We start from the raw sequence: 20,748 nt of genomic DNA, 5'->3' as shown, positions 1-20,748 counted from the left end.
ACGAGTGATCTGTTACTCAGTGGCAGGTGGAAACTGACTGCTGGATCCACATTACACAGCAAACTAACTGCTCTGTCTGCTGAAACACTCCACTCTTTACTTCCCTCTTTGTTTATTTAGCGCTTACTTGTGTGCAGCTTGAAACAATCATACCTTTTGATGTGACGGGTTTTTAACGGCGACATATTCTGCTCTCTTCCAGCTCCAGATTTTTATTCTGGGACACTGAAGTAGCTTTGTTCAAAAACAATCTTTCTTTTCTTCTTCTGGCTCTTTGCACAGCCTTAAACAGGCCATCCATCCATCGCCTCTTATCTAGGCCTGCGTCTTGGTGGCAGCAGTCTAAGCAGAAACAGTCACATATCCCCTTTTCTGGCCACCTTCACCAGCTCTTCCGAGGATACTCCGAGCTGTTCCCGAGCCAGCTGAGAACAATAATCACTCCAGCATGTTCTGGGTCTGCCCTCCTCCCAGTTTGACATGCACTAAGCACCTTACCTACGAGATGTGGCATCACATGCCAGAAACACCTTTGCCAGAGGATAAAGGACTTGCCCAGTGTCCCACAACTACTCCTGTATCCAATCGTCAGTTTGATCAATGGAGGACTATGATGCCGCTGAAGTTGGGACACATCCTCAGATCTCTTTCTTAAAAAAAGGACCACCACAGTCTGCTAATCCAACGGCATTGTCTCTGACTTTTAAGGAGGTCACTGTCATTACTGAAGCCATGACAGAGTGTGTGCCCTTCTCCTATGTGCTTATTTTCTTACTACTGCCTACTACTGATTGGACAACTTCTGGTCCCAGTACTTGCTCAGCGCTGCCTTTTCTTACTCTGTCTCACAGAAAAATCCCACCTTCTACCACTGGCAGCACTAATCTCAGAAAACACACATTCATTTCCTCATCTTTAGCTGTTAACATCTGGTCATCTCATAAAAATAAACCAGTGGTCCTTCACATCTTCTGTGTCCAAACTATTATCAACGATGAGATCTCCCTGAAGCAGTGTTTCCTAACCTTTTGGAGCTACGGCACATTAGAAAAATCACACGGCACACCACCAAACAAAAATCCCACAAAAAGCATATTGATAATCAGATGTAGCAGAATTGGCTCACTTTGTCCACAGTTTACCATGTTTGCTTTCTTCTGACCAGTACTCATGCCAGGGCTTTCATCTGGGTCGGGATTTTCTCCAGGACCAGGTCAGACTGACTACTTTTTCTTTTCAAATATTTATCTATTGCCATTATGCGCTGTGTTGTCAGATGACTATGTAATTTGTTCGTCTTCTGATTTACTGGCAGTTGGCAACCAATTTAACTGGAGCAGGAAGTTGTACTGCCCTCTAGTGGAAGAGAATGTAACTCTGCAAGTTACTCACGCAGTCGCTCAGACCAGCGGTCGATGATAGAAACTGATAAAAACCATAAATTTCACACCCGAGCGTCAACTCTTGCGGCCCGGTACCAAACGACTCCGGTCCGTGGCCCGGGGATGGGGACCGCTGCTTAGATTACCAATCAGGTGAAAGCAGATAATCTTCCACGGCACACCTGAACAGCGTGCCGTGGCACAGTGGTTGGGAAACCTAAAGCATATCCCTGCTTTATGTTGCTTCTGCACACGTATAATGTGTAAAATAAACTTCCTGTTATATTTAACAAGACCTTAAACTATGGAGTTGTTGATGTTACGACTAAGTTGTGTTTCTTTGAAGCAGGTGTCTGACTCATGCAGATGACACTGTGACTGTAGAGAAAATCCAAATATGTTGTTGGTTTTTGTTTTTAAATCAAAAACATTCGTCGTTTTATTTTCACGCGTTGACTAATTGGGTCAAATCCCTTTAACTGATATCTGCAGCAGGTTTGTCAGTTTTTGTTTTCTGAGATACTGTTTTGTCCGGTTTCTGCAAATTCATTATTTTGTGAACACGTCTTGTGTTTCTTCTGGCTCAATAAAAATGTGTTCTTAAAAAAAGCTGAGAAAACAAGACGATAGAGAAAGCATGCAGTATGAACGTTGTGCTGCTTCCTGGTTTTGTTGACTTTTCCACATGCCTCACATGCTTGAAAAACTTCAGCACTTAGATCAGAAAATGGAGAAACATCCGAGTTTAAACAACATTCGAGCTTAGCTCGTCTGACTGAAAACACCTCTCAGGAGCCGACTCTTAAATCCCATCAGTCACAGAGTCCTTGAATGCATCAGCAAGGACAGACTTAAACATGGTGTGTGTGTATGTGTGTGTGTGCTTCCACCCTTCACTGTTGACCTGAAGCTTTACTGTTGTTTACTGAACCATGTAATGACAGAGGGAGCAGCTCTGACCTCCATCACTGCTCCATCCTGTAGAAGAAACTGTCTGATTTAGACACACTGTCAGCTAACAGGTCTCTATAAATACCCAGTACACCGAACTATAAATTAATGAAGAAATGGCTGAAGACTAATAGATACTAGAGGAATATATCTATTAACATTTGAAGATGACTAGGTGTGAGAAAACCTCTTTTTTGGTTCACTGAAAGAACAGATGGGAAATCCAGAGGTGTTGTGTTATTTGTTTAAGCAATGAAGCTCAACAAAAATGCACCAGCTCGTGTGAGTTTGAGCTATAACTCATTTTGAAGGTTATGGAGTCATCCGTCCTACAGCGGCAGGTTTACAAGCGTCAGTCAACTATAACCGACCAAATGATCTAATATTAGACCGACTTCATGAATCGATCATCTGTCCTTCAAGCCTGTCTGACCAGCTTCATCAGCCGCTACATGCCCCTCCCATCCCGCTACTCTCCATCAGTGCATGTTTCTCTGATTCTCCTTTCTTCGTAGCTCAAAAGATTAAAACAACTCAAGTCTAATTAACTGTTACTGTTTCAGCTGATCAAAAAAGGCCTTTCATCTTTAGCCTACTTAGCCAATAAGTAGCTTACTTTAGTTTTTTTTTTATTATTTTAATGTGCAGACTAAACGAGGAAAAGGACTAACAGCACCTTTTAAACTCTTGGCAACTTTGCAAGATCAAATTGTTATCAAGATTTTCTTGCCTGACACAAAATATAAAGGTGGATTGTGTTTTTCCTGCTATTTAGTGATAATTTGTTCAGCTAAATGGACACACCTTTTTTTAAAAGAAAAGGCACCCAGTCTAATTAACCAATTTTCTATGAAAAAAGGAGGCAGATCCTCGTTCCAGTGAACTCTGGCAGCACTGCACCTCTGGCAAAATCCGTCAGAGAGCCAAGAATTAGAGCCGTCACAGACGACGAGCTCTGAAAGACAGAGTGGGAAAGTGTCAGAGAAAATGAGTCAGAGAGAAGAGTCTGACAGCAGCGAGCGAGAGTCCGCGACTCAGACAAGAAACACTATTGTGGGTTTCATGTGTTTCGTGTTTCACGTCTAGCAGAGAGAAGACTTCAGTGAGGATAACGTTCTTCCTCTAAAAGAAAAAAAGACACCTGCCGTGAGGGTGGCCAGCATGAAACAACGACTTCCACTGGGATGGTTTTATTTTTACTGTTAATTAAGGTCACAAAATGGTCACAATTAATCATTGCTGTTGTGCTATTAACCTCCTCACATCCACCCGGTCACCGGTGCCCACCTGAGAGCTAGGCAAGTGGAAATATCTCACTAATTACCTTTATTTAGGTCCAGTGTCTTCAAATGCAATGATGGAGCCAGAGGCTAACGAGAAAACAGGAACCCGAGATTTGAGGTCCAGTTGAAGAAGAACAGATCCTGTTATGAAGGATGTGTTTTTTTTGGTTATCTTGGTTGTGATACATTTGTTTGCAGTTTGGCCTTGGCTCACCATGGGCGGCAGGTTCAAATCCTGCTTTTTTCCCCATCTCTTGATCAATGAAACGTATATTAACTTTGACAAGTGGTTCTTGTGGTTCCTTGGGACTTGGGGGAGATGGACGTCTTCCATGTTGTGTCTTGGCCTCGTGAATTAAAGGCAAATGGGTCAATCAAAAAAACAAAAACCAACACATGGCCTGAAACTCTACACAGTGAGAGTTAGGCACAGAAATTGAGTGGTTAGAGTTCGAGTTAACCATTAGGATCACCATAAGATAAAGGGAACGTCCATTTGAAGCAGCAGAGGTTATGCTTATAGAGGACTTATAGCTCTGCAATAGTCCACACTGTAAGTATGTCGTAACTGGAAACCCATCTGAAACCTTACACCGCACATTATTCCATACTCTAAACCTCAAGTGCACCTACTACTGTATATATATTGTACTGACCCAGCCCTCTTCTATGTGTACTTCTAATCGAACAGTAAAGTCATCCTGAAGAGCAAAAACTGCCACTGCCAACATGTTTTTGAAAAATCTCAGAACAGTCCTGCACTGGAGTAACTGGTGGCAATCGTGTCGGCTACTAGCATAAACATGAAGTCTTACATAAGGTTAACACAAAAGTATAAATAAAGTTTTAGAGGTTTGGGATGGAAAATTCTAGAAATTTGCCTATTACTCAAACTCCAGGCCTCGAGGGCTGGTGTCCTGCAGGTTTCAGATCTCACCCTGGGTCAACACAGCTGAATCAAATGATTAGTTCATCACCAGCTTCTGGAGAACTTCAAGACATGTTGAGGAGGTCATTCAGCCATTTAAATCAGCTGTGTTGGATCAAGGACACATCTAAAGCCTGCAGGACACCGGCCCTCAAGGCCTGGAGTTCGACGCCTGTATGATGTGTTCAATTATGAATAGGTTGGAAAAGAGGTCTCGTCTTACACATCGATAAGCATCTTTGATGACTTTTGAGACGACGGCCTCACTTCCTCCTACAGAGACGCCATACTGACAGCAGAACTGAAGTTTGAGTTTGTTGTGACTTGCTCATAGTTATATGTTGTTTTGTGTCTTCTTACAGTTGTTTTATGTCGCTTTGTACTCATGCCAGATTGTTTGTAGGGCTTTTGCGCCTCATTGTATTTAATTTGTGTCTCTTTATGACGCCTTTCCATCTGTTCATAGCCATTCAGAAGCAGGTTTTTATTTATTTGCTGTTGCTTGTCTTTGTACATTGTTGTAGATTATTTATGTTCATTTTATTTAATTTTCAACATGTAAACGACTCAGGCCAACCATCCAATCTCCTTGTGATTGTTCAGATCTGGGCACAGTAGGCTTGTGTCATTGATCCTTGTCTTGGTATTTAGCACACAAAAAGGTCTTTAGAAACCTGGACCTTTTCTGTTCTAATAATCACAGTAATATTACGTCTACTTATCATCCTCTCTGCCTTATGTTAGTGTCGAAACATGCCAGGCAGCTATGTGAAGCATTGTGGGGACCCAAAGATGTTCCTTCACCTTCCTTCGGGGGACATAAAGTCCCATACGGTGAATCACATTTTAGTGTGAGCGCTTGGTTGTAAGTCCAGTTAAGTGATGAAAACAGGTCTGTGTGTGTGTGTTACCTCCATGTTGCTGACTCGTCCCTCCTGGAAGGAGCAGTCCTGCAGGTTGTTGGTGCAGATGTGACGATATTTACACCAATGACACGGAAACTCACTGCTGACACAGGAAGTGCACCTGAGAGAGGAAAGAGAGCAAAGTTCTGAGTGGTCGAGCACAACCAGCAAGAATTTATGAGTTCATTACCGAAGAGACACATGAGATAATTAGGTTAGAGGTGTTTAAGGCTTACGAGTTGAGCACAGAGCAGTTGTAGTAGATGAGGTTTGTGGTGATGAACTGGTGTCCAGTCTCTGTGGAGCGAAGGCTGAGCTGCACCACTCGTTTCGCTCCTGAAATTAACAGCATAATAACATCCTTCTTAATCCTTAGTTCATAGTGATCAATATAATGGCGCGTTACACTGAAGCTGACATGATTACAAAACATTAGAATCGCACATTAAATGTGATAACCGAGAAAAACGAGAAGGCAAAAGAAACAAGTTCAGAATAAGCGGGTGTGTGTATACTTGTTTTTCTGCTGTTTGGGGACTTGCATTAGCACAATCTCAGAATGGGGACCTTTTGGGTCCCCAAAAGGCAAACTACTGAATTTTAGGGTTAGGCTGATGTTAGATTAAGGTAAGGTTAAGAGAAAAGTAGGGTTAGGTTAAAGTGAGGGTCAAGTTAAAGGTCAAATTTCCAGAACACGACAGGACAGTAAGGAAAGGTGATGTCCTCTGAATTCACTGAAGCATGAATTTGTGTGTGTTTCTTACCAAAGGAGTGTGTCTGTGCTGGAAGGTCCCTCAGTGATGGTGACATACACATCACCTGACCTTTGGCCCGCACCTCTCCGGGTGCATTACTCAGGTCCTCAAACACACAGGTAACCCCACCAGACAGCGCAGGGACGTTCTGCACCTGAATGGTTAACTGGACACCAACAGACACTCGATCACTAAAAGTTCTTATTTACACTTCAGAAAGGTTTCTATTCACAGCTGTTGCATGAACAGGAGTTCAAACAGCTGGACTAAAGAATAAATCCACTGACTTTCAGGGAAAATCAGCAGATTGTAATGGGAATTCTGACAGAGAGTATTTTATGTAATTAAGAAAATAATGGTTCATACCTGCATTGCCGGGGAGGTGACTGACATGCTGCTCGGGGAAACAGAGATGTTGACGCACTGGTCCAGTTGTGTATTAAAGTGCTGAGGCTCCTCCCACTTGTCACATGCTTCCTGTCTGGAACACCTGCAGGAGAGTGAAAAGTAACCAAGGGATTAACATTGACGGAAGAAGCCACTTGGACGAGTGATGAAACGCAAATCAGCTTTTTGAGGTTAACATCTACTAAACATGTACATTATTTAGTGCTGTTGACTGACACAAGCGTATCTCTGAACCTCAGACTGGACCTTACAGCAGTTCGCTTTTTTGCAGCTTTCCATCAGCAATCATCTTCAGATCTTAATTCTTTAAATATACTTTCTTCTCATTCGCCCTTTCAGATCAAGTCCAGTTTGCAAATGTGTGTTTCTGAGGATCATGTAAATCATTTTGATTGTATTCTAATTTTTGCGTCATAACTTTTGCACTGTCCACTTCCTGCTGTGACAAAACAAATTTCCCACGTGTGGGACTAATAAAGGTTATCTTATCTTATCTTATCTTATCTAACTTATTGTCTGTCAGTTACTTTATAAAATTCACATTAGTAGCTCATAACTTCCTTTATTAAATTATCCATCCATCCATTTTCTTCCGCTTTATCTGGGGTCGGGTCGCGGGGGCAGCAGCCGAAGCAGAGAAGCCCAGACCTCCCTCTCCCCAGCGACCTCCTCCAGCTTATCCGGGGGAACCCTAAGGCGTTCCCAGGCCAGCTGAGAGATATAATCTCTCCAGCGTGTCCTGGGTCTGCCCCGGGGCCTCCTCCCGGAGGGACATGACCAGAAAACAGCGCCCAGGAAGCATCCTTGTCAGATGCCCGAACCACCTGATCTGGCTCCTTTCGATGTGGAGCAGCAGCGGCTCTACTCTGAGCCCCTCCCAGATGGCTGAACTTCTCACCCTATCTCTAAGGGAGAGGCCAGCCACCCTTCGGAGGAAACCCATTTCCGCCGCTTGTATCCGCGATCTCGTTCTTTCGGTCACTACCCACAGCTCGTGACCATAGTTGAAGGTAGAGACGTAGATCAACCGTTAAATTGAGAGCTTCGCTTTTACACTCAGCTCTCTCTTCACCACAACAGACAGCGTCCGCATCACTGCAGCAGCTGCACCAATCCGTCTGTCGATCTCCGGCTCCCTTCTCCCATCACTCGTGAACAAGACCCCGAGATACTTAAACTCCTCCACTTGGGGCAGGGTCTCGTCCCTGACCCGGAGTGGGCACTCCACCCTTTTCCGGCTGAGAACCATGGCCACAGATTTGGAGGTGCTGATTCTCATTCCCGCTGCTTCACACTCGGCTGCCAAACATTCCAAGGCAAGCTGGAGGCCATCACCTGATGAAGGCAACAGGACCACAGAACCACAACAGAACGAGTCCGACTTATTGCCGGCTATGCGGACCAAGCTCTTGCAACGGTTGTATAAGGACCGAATGGCCCGTAGCAATGGGCCAAACACCCCGTACTCCCGGAGCACTCCCCACAGGACACCCCGAGGGACACGGTCGAATGCCTTCTCCAAGACAACAAAACACATGTAGACTGGTTGGGCAAACTCCCATGCACCCTCAAGTATCCTCGAGAGGATAAAGAGCTGGTCCAGTGTTCCACGACCAGGACGAAAACCGCATTGTTCCTCCTGTATCAGAGGTTCGACTAGCGGACGAACTCTCTTCTCCAGCACCCTGGCATAGACTTTCCCAGGGAGGCTGAGGAGTGTGATCCCCCTGTAGTTGGAACACACCCTCCGGCCCCTTTCTTAAAGATGGGGACCACCACCCCGGTCTGCCAGTCCAGGGGTACTTTATTAAATTGACTACTTAAATTAAATTAAATTAAATTAAATACTTTATTAAATTAATTAATCTTTAATATTTTAGCACTTTAACATCTTTTGTGTGTAAATGTGATGTAATTTATAAATAAAACTTCATGATTCTAAAAACATTTTACTTTGACTTTAAACGCACAATTTTAAAACTTATTTAAATTTCATGCAATGATTATTTACTTTAACTCTTCTAAGTTTTTTATATCACATTTTTAGATATAAACTTTTTTTTATATCTAACTTCTTTATGACATTTATTTTTATTTTTATTTCTCTTTGTTGTTAATTTATTATTATTACATTTAGTTCACTCTCTATATTTTTAAAAGGGTTGTGACTATTAACCTAAAATCAGGTGACAGAGGAATACACTGGTGGACGACAGGATCTGTCAAACTAAAAAAAAAAGAAGATGGAAAACATCTTTTCTATTTGTTGAATTTCACTAATAAAATTAAAGTGAGTGGTGAGTGACACTGGTGTCGTGGGATTTCAGGTGGAGTTGGAGCAGGAAACAGTCGGAGGTGAAGCTTGGTGTCTGCAGAGAGCAGCAGCTCCAACATATGCAGCGCCACACAGCATAGACAGCAGCCTGCAGTAATGATCTGTTTACTTCTAATTAACAACAGATGGACAGAATGAGTGAGGGAGCGTGAGGAGGAGAGGAGATGAAAAGCAGAGAGGACCACAAAGATTGTACATTTACAGTTAAAATCATCCGTTTGATGAACTAAATAAGTCACAGTTTGCTTTTCTGCTCTTTTCCTTTCACACTGCGAACCAGACACCAGACATCACTCTTTAAAGTAGTGGAGCCTGTACCTGGCCTTGGAAGCAAAACTCGGGGTAAAAAAGGTTCAAAAAGGAGACTTCCCATTGAGCTAGCTTATTAAAGTTGCTCAGATATTTTTCTCATCCACTCAGACCTTCTCTTGTCTGAACAGTCAGAGATTTTAGAAAGAAACTTAAAACTATAAAAGTGAGGGCGACATGTCTTCATGTCACACTGGGAGATGGGTTTACGCACAAAGATGTCCTGCTGCAACATATCTAGAAGCTTCAGCATAAAAACAAGCTGTGTTTTGTTCTCTGTAGTTCACTGCCAGTCAGAGGCTTTTACTTTGAAGGGGGAGCTAACTGATGACAATCCAAAGAGGAACTTCCTCCACCTGCTTGGATGCTGAACATCAAACATCGTGATGAGGGTGTGAACCATTTATAGAAGCATTAATGATGCCTCATGGGAGCATGCGCACACACAACACAAAACTATCCACAACACTACACACACACACACACACACACACACACACACACACACACACACACACACACACTTTCTCTGTATTCTTATGTATTGAAGAGGAAGTGGTTACTGTAGTTGATTCACTGCCATTTGCTTTAACTTAATCAGTTACCAAAAAAAATCAATTAATAGTTTAAATTCTTTTAGAACAAATAGAACAAAACAGCATGAAATGTTTGCGGACGCTGGCGTCACAAAAGAAAAAAAACTGCTGCTTTTGAGTTTGGATGCAAAATTAATGTTTGAAGGTTTTTGGACCCAAAGAAATTGAGATATTCCAAGGATTTTGTAGAGCAAATAATTAAAGTTTTTTCTTTTGCTTGCTTTAATAAAATAACTTAAAATGTCTAAAGAGTCAAGATCTTCATTTGACCTCATCAGCCACAACATTAAAACCTGCGCTGGTCTCATTAATGGCACTGAAAATAATTTCCTACCATTCAAAAGACTGACTTCACAGACATCTGAAGGTGTCCTGTGGTATCAGACACTAAGATCTTACATGCTTTGAGTCCTGGAAGTAGCAAAAGCATCTCTGTGGATTGTTTTTACACCACATCTCATAGATGTTTTGGCTAAGACCACCTAACACCTAAAACTCTGCCATGTTCACCAAATCATTTCTGAGATATCTGTAGATTGGCGGGGTGCATCATGTCACTTAGATACTACTAAATATATTACTAAATACAGCTGCTGAAGATTGGGGAGATCACACCATAAGATAAAAGGAAAAACAGTTATTGACTTGAAAAGTGAAAAGTATAATGCAAACGTTTTTCAGACCAAAACCCAGTTTGCACCGGTTTGGTGTGTTAGTAAATCTGACCCTTAGTGCTAAACAAGAGATTAAAACAATTACTTAAAGTTCATTCACAAAAACTAATGCACCAACGTCTTTGATTGTCTGTACCATCGTATCAGCCACTTAGGCCTTTAAAAATGATCTAACATACAGCGAAGAGCTCTATTTTTGTGACTTACAGTCGTGGATGAGGTCTAGCACTGGCCTTCAGCTGTTTGTGTTGGTCACCTGTCTGTCAGTTATCCAGGTGAATGAGTGGAAAAAACACAAACTCTACACAAAGTCCTAAACTGTATTTTGTACCAGGCTCTAAATGTGCTTGTTAATGCTGTTGCAGCGGGACTAAACGCAGATTGACTCACTTTTGGAGACAGCCTCATGCAGCCACTTCAAGTTTTCGACACTTTGGCATTAGCTTAATTTCTCAGTTGGCCCTTGGGTCATACATGTCGAAATCACATCTACATGGATGCCAGGAAGCAATGTTTCATAGCATAACATTAAACTGAGCATCACATTCCTCTGCTGTCTTCACTTTTCACAACAATGAACAACGATTGACTTTAGTTGGCAAACGTTGGGAAGAAAAAAATTAAAACAGAAAGAGATCTCCAACATCTGCTGCAACCAGATGCAGGGGTGGGTGTAAAAGAGGAAAGCAGGAGACGGAGCACACACCTGGCTGTGCACAGAATCTCAAAGAAACTGTGATTCATGAGACCGGACCATCGGCTGTAGCCGCTTTAGGCCGTAGACACAGGGTCATGACGGCTACTCAAGAGACCGTTCTGCAGGTATGCAACTCCAGATGCAGCAAGCTGTAAAGCATTGTATGTTCCGACACCTTTCATCAGACCAAGCACTAAACGGTTCACATTACAGTAACGTAATGAGCTTTCAGCCACCGTGACCTTGTCAATGGTTCACTGGTTCTCTTTCCTTGGACCTCTTTTGTAGGTACTAACTACTGCACCCCACGGACTGCGGTAAAGGCCTGCCATCTAACCATCACAATTTAACCCTCGGCAAAGTAGCTCTGATCCTCACACAGCCATTTTTTCTGCATCCAACACACCAATTTCAAGAACTGATTGTTCACTAACTGCATTATTTAAGTCTCACCCCTTCATAGGTGCTTGGAAGGAGACAATCAATGCTATTTACTTCTCTCAGTGCTTTTACCAGCGCACAGACTGTTACTGGGTGCATTTTAAAATGAGAGACGAAGCTGTTATTTTGTTTTAGCAGAAGAAGAGCAGGAGCAGTTCGTTCCTTACTTGTTGAAGAGGACACACCATCCACAGTGAGGGTCTCCTGATCCCAGACAGTCTGAGCAGCTGCTGTACTGCTCACAGCTCTCCACCGGCAGTCTGCTCACCTGAAACAAACATTCACACCAGACATGTGACCAAGTCCACCAGCAGTCGTGTTTAAAGCAGAAACATGGGCAGGTACCTGAGAATGAAAACTGGGTTGGTATTTGATATGAATTTGCTAAACTGTTCGATTAAGGCAGGTTTGCACTCAAGTATTTTTGATTTCAGCGTCAGAAAATGTTTCTGAACCTTCTGCTGACTGTTTGTTACTGACGTCAATGTGTAAAAACCGATTTGATATTGATTTAGGTGATTGTATGACTGCAACATGAGACATTACTGAAACTGTTCCTACATCACACATTTGTGTGTGTGAGTGTGTGAGTGAGTGTGACGGGTATTATCTCATTGTGGTTTAGTGGGTTTCTGCTAATATTAACAGCCAGAGAAAGCAGCACTCTCTTGACTTTATGCACTCTGTGTTTGTGAGCGTGTATTTATATCTTTGTGAAGACCAAAAATTGGAACTTTACTGTACTTGCGGGGACAAAAATCCTAGTCCCCACAGGTTTGAAGGCAATTTGAGACTCAAAATGTGGCTTTAGTGACAGGGTTAGGGTAAGGGTCAGGGTTATCAGAATCAGAATCAGAATACTTTATTGATCCCTGGGGGAAATTATTTTTTGTTACAGTGCTCCATTATAAACCAACATTAAGACAAGACAGACAATACACTAACTAAGAATAGTACAATATATACATATATATACATACATACATACATAAGTCACTCATAAATAAATAGCTGAAAAAGAAACATGTGTAGTTATAGTAGCAAACAGTGTGTTAAGTTAGGCACTCATTTTTCATGGTTAGGGGCTAGGGAAAGCATTATGTCAATTAGATGCCCCCACCTGACGTGTGTGTGTGTGGAAAACTGGGACATGGATATGTGAAGCAGGGACATTTTCAGAAGATTAGGACATTTTGAGGCAAGCCAAGTGTGGACTCATTGTTGGCAAATGTGGGACATTATTATGAATCTGGGGGAAAATTTGTGGCAGTTTTTTGAGAGAAGGAAGCTTTTTGAAAAATGGGCATACATGGATGTCAATTTATTATATCTGAAGACTATAAGGACATTTTTGCAGAATGGGGACACTACTACAAAAAGCGTGAACAATTCAAAAAGTGAAGAGACTTTCTTTTAAAGTGGGGACCTTTTTCAAGTTCTTATCTTAAATGTGTAACGAAGGACAATTACGTCATCACGCTGTTCTTAGAAGTTGCTTCCGTGTCTTTAGATTAGATTTCTGTTAAGTGGGGACGTTTTCTGAAGGTGGGGTTTTTTTTGTTCATGTGTTTTTGAGACTTGAATGTTCAACAATTTTATTTCCTGTGTGATTTGGTCTCAAACTGTATATCAGGTTTTTAGGCAGCTGAAAAAAAATTGGCTAAATTTTCTTTTTCCTAGAAAAACTTTTTTTTCCCCCAAAAAACATTTGGTTAGGTCACCAGTGATGCCTTGAATCACTTAATGCCTCTGAAAGCACATGAAACATACGTGAACATAACTGAGCTGCTCGCCATCTCAGTTTAAGATGGAAAACAATGGATGTTTGAGACAGTGAAGACAGAGACGGTCAGTTCGGGTCCTCACAAAGACGTAAATACAAGTGTGTGTGTGTCGTATCTTTTACCCAGAAGCCATTGCAGCAGGGAGACAGTAAACACAGTGATAACTCTGTTGGTCTCATTCAGACGTTCACACATGAATACATTCATTGTCTCGCACAGACGGTCCTGTCTCCTCTCTGACCCCATTATCAGGTTGCTCTTAAAGAGACGCTGCTGTTTCCGTCGGACTTCATCTAAAAGCTGCTGACGCCGTGGTTCCCATTCTCATACAGCCCCGTTCACATTGTTTATTCACTGATATGTGGAGTTCAAATCATGCTGACGCAAATGAAATCCAACTGATGAGAAGAAACTCCCGGAACACTTATTTTTATCCTTATTTTACGTGTTCACAAGCAGCATATGAACCTGTAATAAACTAGTTATATGCTATAATGCAATGTTGAACTTGGTAAATGGTAAAGTAAACAAGTTGTGGGTCACAAGACATCGGTTTTCCAACAGGTCAGCCAAAGTCAAATCCATTTAAGGTTTCAGTGGTAGAGAGTTCTTTGTTTCCTTTGTCTGTTGAAGGACCCGGCGCTAAACCTCCACTGGAAATCTGCTGATTTAAAAGTTAAGCAAGTCTTCCAGACTGACAGTCGCAAGAATGTCAGATGATTAAATTCAGAACTGTGAACACTTTGTTTGGTATCATCACAGGAATCTGAACAAACAGCACTCAGTGGTCACAAACAGTGACGCTAGAAGTACTGGATATGCTGACCCAGAGTACCTCATGTGTAACTTTCAAGCTCCTGTGGGGTCATTTATTATCACCGCCCCATATTTATATGTATAGTTATAGTAAGTGTTTCACAGTATGAATACATCTACTTTTTAAAAAGAAGAAAAGCCAAACAGCAATGGGTCGATTGGTGAGGCAAGAGCAACACACAAATGTGAGGGGGACATTTATGTCATTCTCATGTTCTACTTCTAACTGTTGTTGTTTCTGTTTTTACTGGGACTTCTTTTGGGCATCTTGAGTGTCTTGCCCAAAGGCACTTGGACCGGAACACCACCCACCTAACTGGTGGAGAACCCCAGTAATGTGTTGCATAAACAAAGAAAAACAGCTTTAAGGCAGACACTCAGTGCCTAAAGCGACAATTAAAGCACAGCACAGTTGTCAGAGATGAGTTGGGTTTGAATGAAAATGATAAAAAATGACATTAAGCCCACCACCAGCCCACCTGCTCAGGAGTGGCAGTTGGACTGTGAAAATGCAAACTTCAAACAGAGTAAAAGGTTTTACTTTGAAATGTGTTGATTAAAAACAAGAAGATTTTGTGAGGTTATGGCAAGCCAAGGCATGAGATCATGGATTATCATGAATCATGCAAAGCTACTCTAGGAGACATCAAGAATAAAAATGTGCTGGAAATGAGCAGACTAGGTCCTGTTCAAGTAAACCTCATTTTCATGATATGATCAAAACAGGAAAAAACTCATAAAAGATACTCATGTCCATGGAAACACAGTTGCTGAGACTGTGTGTGTGTGTTTGTGTTTTCTTATTTTATTTAATCAAAAAGAATAAAATCAGGAGTTTTGCTGGGAATCTGCTGATTTAACTCTTACAAAGATCTTTAATTCAGAGATGAATTTCTTTCCAAAAAAACATCCTCTGGAAAACTGCATTTCTCCGTATCACTGAACATAAGGTGGGATGTATGCAGGATGGTTGCTGTAAGAATGCTAATAACACCAGCAATTCATCTTCCTCTAGATGTGTTTACTCGTGTTTATGTTTATTTAATTCTCGGCACAGCGGCTAAACTGAATCGTGATTAAAACACGGAGCTGAAAACACTGCAGGATCTCAGTCAACACTTTTTTTTTGCTAATGAAATAAGGATTGAAGTGTTTTTAGGTCATGCGAGTGTCTGTTTGGGAATCCTGTCTGCTGTCTGTGAATGCAGCAGCTGCTGCAGGTGTGGCACTGACAGAAACAATCAGTTTGATCGCAAACTGGTCGAGTCTGTCTGCTCGTATGGCAGCCAGCCTGCAGTTCTGATTGGCTGCTGAAAGCTCATGTAAATGTGTGCGAGTGTTTATGTAACACTGCAGTGAAACAGTGTCAGGCAGAGAACGAGCCGAGGACTGCGCCTGTGTCTCTGAATACTAATCAAATACAACTGCACATCTGACCTGTTTGTACTTCAAGTGTTTACACTTCAGGACACTTGGAATGTATACAGGACCTTAAATTATTCTATTCACATACAAAGTCCAGAATAATCACTCTCCATCATCTCTTAAAGACCCCGTAGTATCAAATTATTCCAGTAGGGCAGTTTGCTCTCAGGCTGCGGGCGTACTTGTGGTTCCCAGGATATCTAAAAGTAGAATAGGAGGCAGAGCCTTCGGCCTTCAGGTCTCTCCTCTGTGGAACCAGCTTGGATTCAGCAGTCAGACTGCCTCTCTACTGATTCTAGATCAGTCTTTTAACTTTCTATCTTGATAAAGCATTTAGTTATGATTGGATCAGGTGAGTCTGATCTCACACTCCTATAGGCCGAGGCTGCTGAGGGACCTCACATGATGAACTGAGCATTTCTCCTTTTCCAGACAATCCGCATTTTAAGTCTGACGTCATTAGCTGCGGTAGCAGGGTTCATACGTTAACAACCAGATAACACAGCAGACTGTAGCCAATCTGGTGTGTTTCAAGCACCAGTATAAATGGAAACAGGACTGTGGTGATGTCGCACGTTTTTCTTTTCACTGATTCTTTTTAAAGTTCTGATGATTTGTATGTTGAGGTTCGTTCTTTACTCCTTTATTCTTTCCTGATCCAAAACGGTCTGCACGTTTTTCCCGTGTGCGCTCTCGCTGACTTCCTCCCACAGACCAAAGACGCACATGTCAGATTGCCCGGAGTCTAAACTCAGTCGTCTGTCTCTCTGTTGAAGCATGCAACAAACTGGGGTTGTATCCCGCCACTGACTTATGACCCTGAATCCGGTAAGTGGAAGAGGATGGATGGGCATTTCATGGTCCATGCTTTGGAAATCATGGACTAGATAAATAATCAATTTGTTGTTTGGCTGTTTATCACCAGATTATTCTTTCATCAAAAAACATCATGTCAGAAATCCCTTTTAAGAACCAGCTTATTTAACAGTGATATTTTTGTCTTTGATATCTTTATTTATTGAAAACTGCTCATTTACAGTATCGACTGCTCTGTCACAGAAATTATTCATCTTTGCATTTAAAAATGTACTGATTCTGAACATATCAGCAACTTAACAAATGTGTCTCTGTAAAAAACAAATTTTTAATGGAAATCAGCTTATTGAATTGTTTCCTATAACTTTTCTGTTTCTCTTAATCAAAATATATTAAATCAGACCCTGATTGAATTTTTTTAAAATAGATTTTTAGTTCAATGATTTAGAACTTCCAGAGTTTTTTTTCCAGAGTTTTTTTTCCAGAGTTTTTTAGATGTACGTCTTTAAATGCCTTGACTGAAGTGATTATTTCATATTGTATTAGGTATTGTGTGAAAAACTTCTCTTTGACTCCAGAGCTACATCATTTAATATTTGTCTGTGTTCATCATGATGGAGAGGAGCTCAGGTCCTGCAGGAGCTGGGACGTTCTGACAGTCGTTTACTGACATCACAGCTCGAAAATGGACAAAGACGAACATTTGTGTGTGTGTGTGTGTGTGTGTGTGTGTGTGTGTGTGTGTGTCTCCCCCTCAGCTGCACAGGAACTAACAGTTGTTGAACTCGTCTCTGTCGTCTCAGTGGGTACAGAGCAGTTTTTAACATTGGGACAGCACTACACTACACACTACCACACCACTTCTGACACATGCATCACACACACACCCTCAGAAACACAGTGTGTGTGGTGGCGCCAGCTGAGCAATATTCATATTCTCAGCTTCCTGTCTGCAGATGTTAAAACAACACAATTCATATTTCTCTTTCTGGCAACCCCCCACACACACACACACACACACACACACACACGTAACCTCCCCTGTAAATGACTGCAGCTCCTCTGATAAACTGACCTGCTGTGTATTTTTTGGGCTCATTTTCTTATCAAAAAGACAGAAATGTGCAGAATCTTTCCTTTTTTACATCAGCTGCTGGAAGCCCTAATGCAGAACTTCCATTGGGAATGTGCTGATCTAATGCTCATAAGGCTTTCTTCTCTGCAGGACTTTGTTCTCTGCAACTTTTGAAAAACCTACGCTAGAAGTTGCATTACAAGAAATTTAAGCCAAATAGTCCGTTGGAAATCTGCCCACTTAATCCTCATGAGTTCTGTGCAGAACTTTCCCTGCTTTTCATTAGCTGCTGGAAAGCTTCCATTAGGAATCTGCTGATTTTACACTCAGAAGCTTTCTTCTATATAGAACATGTTTTCCCCCCCAATTAATGACTGGAACTAAAATTGACGAACTGAAAACCAACTCATGAGTCTTTATTGTGTACAGACCTTTTCTTTCTTTTCATTGGCTACTGAAAACCTCGATGCAGAACTTCCATTGAAAATCTGATGATTGAACATGAAACAAAACGGCTTCTTCTGTAGAGCATTTTATTTTTTATATTTATCAGAACTTCCTCTGGAAATCTGCTGATTTTGTTCCATTTACACAGATTTGCTTTTCCTCATCTCATCTATATCAAGCTTTTCTTTGTTTTCATGACTGATTAGAAGACAACTAAATGATTAAAAGTCTTAATGCAGTTGGAAATGTTCTGATCTAGCTTGTTATTTTCATTTTCTTTAGGTTATTTAGTAATTCTATTATACAAGGATACATTTCTCTGGGTGAGTAAAAGTTCACTAAAATCATTTACGGGAAATCTTCACAGTTCTGTCCAGCAGAACGTCCATTACAGATCTGCTAATTTAACCCTCAGACGTCGTTCTTCTGTGCAGGATTTTATTTTTCTGAATCAGGGAGAATCTAAGTCAGGACTTTTTGATTTCCTTATCTGTTAAAATGCAGGTCAGTTATAAATCTGCTGATCAAATTCTTTCGAGCACAAATGTTCTTAGATTAACCCATAAAAATGCGATGCAGGGCAAAAACATTAATCATGTCAGAGCGTCACAACGAAATCTCTGTATAAACATTTAATATGAAATGTTCACAGTGACCCAAACAAGCCGATCTGGTGCGTCACCATCACGCCAGCTTTGTGTTTTTTGGGCTGTAAAATAAAAGGGACAAACGAACGGAGAAGAGTCTCGTGACCGTTTCTCTGACTGATCGTGTAAGGGCTCAGCAGGTGTATTTACCTGTCTGTCACTGAGCAGGTAGATGTACTGATGGTCAGGACTGAACACCATGTCTCTCAGGATCGGCTTGCCCTCCACCACAGTCACTGTCTCATACAGCAAAGCGTTCTCGGCCGGCGGCGGGATCCCATCCACGCGGATCTGAAACGAACACAAAAGGAATGACGATCATTAAAAAAACCTACCTGTAAAAACAATAAGAAACGCTAACAAACTGGAAAATCACTCAGGAAGGAGCAAACGGAAACTTTTATTTTCAATTTTCAAAGAAAATTATGTCAAAACCTCCGTTGGAATCTCCTCCAATAACACAGAGATTTTTATTATGCAGAAAATTTATTTTTCTTTATCTAGTGAAAAACCAGAGCCTCCATTTGAAATACGCTAATTTAACTTTTAATTAGGTCTGCCATACAAAGATGATTTTCTTCATTTAAAAAAGTCAGACTCGCTTTGAAAATCCGCCAGTTTAACACCCACAAGTCTTTCTATTGAAAATCCAACAATGAATCTAATGATTTACCTTCTTTGCTATTTTGTAGCAGAGATACAGTTTTTTTTAACAAGAACAATGAAGTCAGAACTTCCACTGAAAATCCGAGTTAACTCTTAATTACAGAATTAAAGTGGAGATGCTTTTAAATCCAAAACAACGTCAATTACCAACCTAATTTAATCATTTTTTCCTTTAAAGAAATATTATTTCTATAATTTATTGGAAAATCTATAATCTAAAGCTAAACTTCAACTAGAAATTTGCAGTTTCATCAGTTCCAAATATTTTCCATATACCGAACGCGTGAAATAAAAATCTGTCTTTTTATTTTTTTATATTTTTCCTATTGTTTAGAACTTCAACTGGAAATTCACAGATTCAAATGCACAAAGATTTTTTTCATTGGGCTTCATGCTCTGGTGACTTTGAATATCCACAGAAATCTGCCCGGCAACTGTGAGGGTGGCTCACACTTAATGCAAAGTGTTGAACTGTTTCATAGCACCATGTAAAAAAAAAAAAAGCTGCCATTTTACAGATATAAAAGCGAATAATGGGATTAGATTTCACTGAATAGAGATGATGATGATGATGATGGTGATGATGATGGTGAGCATGTAAAGTTAAATACAGCAGAGGGCTGATGAGGAGACACACTGCTCGAAAATGTGGAGCGACTAAAATAAGATTCCCCAAATCTCCCCAAACCTTCCCGCCTCCCTCCCTCTGTCTGACCCAGAAAAACACCACAGAGGAAGAGGAGGAAGAGGGGGGTAAAAGTGGGAGAGGGGAAAGAGAGAGGGGGAGGAAACGGGGATAAAAAAAAGGAGAAAATGAGAAGGGGGAAAAAATTAGATGAGAGAAAAAGAGAAGGAAAGAAAATGGAAAATTACAAAAGCGACAATTAAAATCACAGAACAGACGAGAAATAAGATCTGAGGGGAGTTCAAGGTAAGGAAAGGAAGTGAGGAGAAAGAAAGGGAAATAAAACAGGAACGAACAAAGGAAGGGAACAAGTGAAGAAAAACACAAAAATATAGAGAAAAGAAAAGGAATGAAAACAGGAGGGAAGTAAGTGGAAAGATTCAAGGAAATGAATGAGGAGGCAGGGACAAAAGTTAAATAAAGAGTAAACCACACAAAAAAGGAAGATATAAGGATTTAAGGGTGCAAAGGTAGGGAATAAAGAAGGACAGAAGAAAGATAGCAACAAAAACGATGAAGAAACCAGAGCGTGTGATGAAGGACAAATGTGTGTGTGCTTCTCTTAGTGTGTTAATTAGCTGTCTGCTCGTTAAGAGGCCGAGCTTAATTAGAGCTGACGAGCTGCACACACACACAGGCAGCAGGTCTGACTCACAACCAAATACACACTTGCACAATCCTGTTTTACAGAAACACACCGATTTTCTCTCTCACACACACACA

General features: G+C 41.2%; 1 protein-coding gene across 1 annotated transcript in view; it reads right to left on the bottom strand.

Annotated features, from left to right (window-relative positions):
- The window catches only part of plxna3 (plexin A3), a 144,981-nt gene that overhangs the window by 45,073 nt on the left and 79,160 nt on the right, over nucleotides 1-20,748 (bottom strand). The window contains exons 7-12 of the mRNA XM_042224441.1: nucleotides 18,825-18,965; nucleotides 11,832-11,932; nucleotides 6,571-6,694; nucleotides 6,214-6,370; nucleotides 5,686-5,785; nucleotides 5,456-5,570 (exon numbers count right to left, since the gene is read on the bottom strand). Of these exons, the coding sequence (XP_042080375.1) occupies nucleotides 5,456-5,570; nucleotides 5,686-5,785; nucleotides 6,214-6,370; nucleotides 6,571-6,694; nucleotides 11,832-11,932; nucleotides 18,825-18,965 (738 nt within the window). The remainder of the gene's footprint in view (nucleotides 1-5,455; nucleotides 5,571-5,685; nucleotides 5,786-6,213; nucleotides 6,371-6,570; nucleotides 6,695-11,831; nucleotides 11,933-18,824; nucleotides 18,966-20,748) is intronic.

Source organism: Haplochromis burtoni, unplaced genomic scaffold, assembly GCF_018398535.1.
Source record: "Haplochromis burtoni strain Fernald_Lab_line unplaced genomic scaffold, NCSU_Asbu1 Contig_138, whole genome shotgun sequence".
Classification (NCBI taxonomy): Eukaryota; Metazoa; Chordata; class Actinopteri; order Cichliformes; family Cichlidae; genus Haplochromis; species Haplochromis burtoni.
Note: the sequence above shows the minus strand (reverse complement) of the source record. Positions and strands in the feature narration are given on the sequence as shown.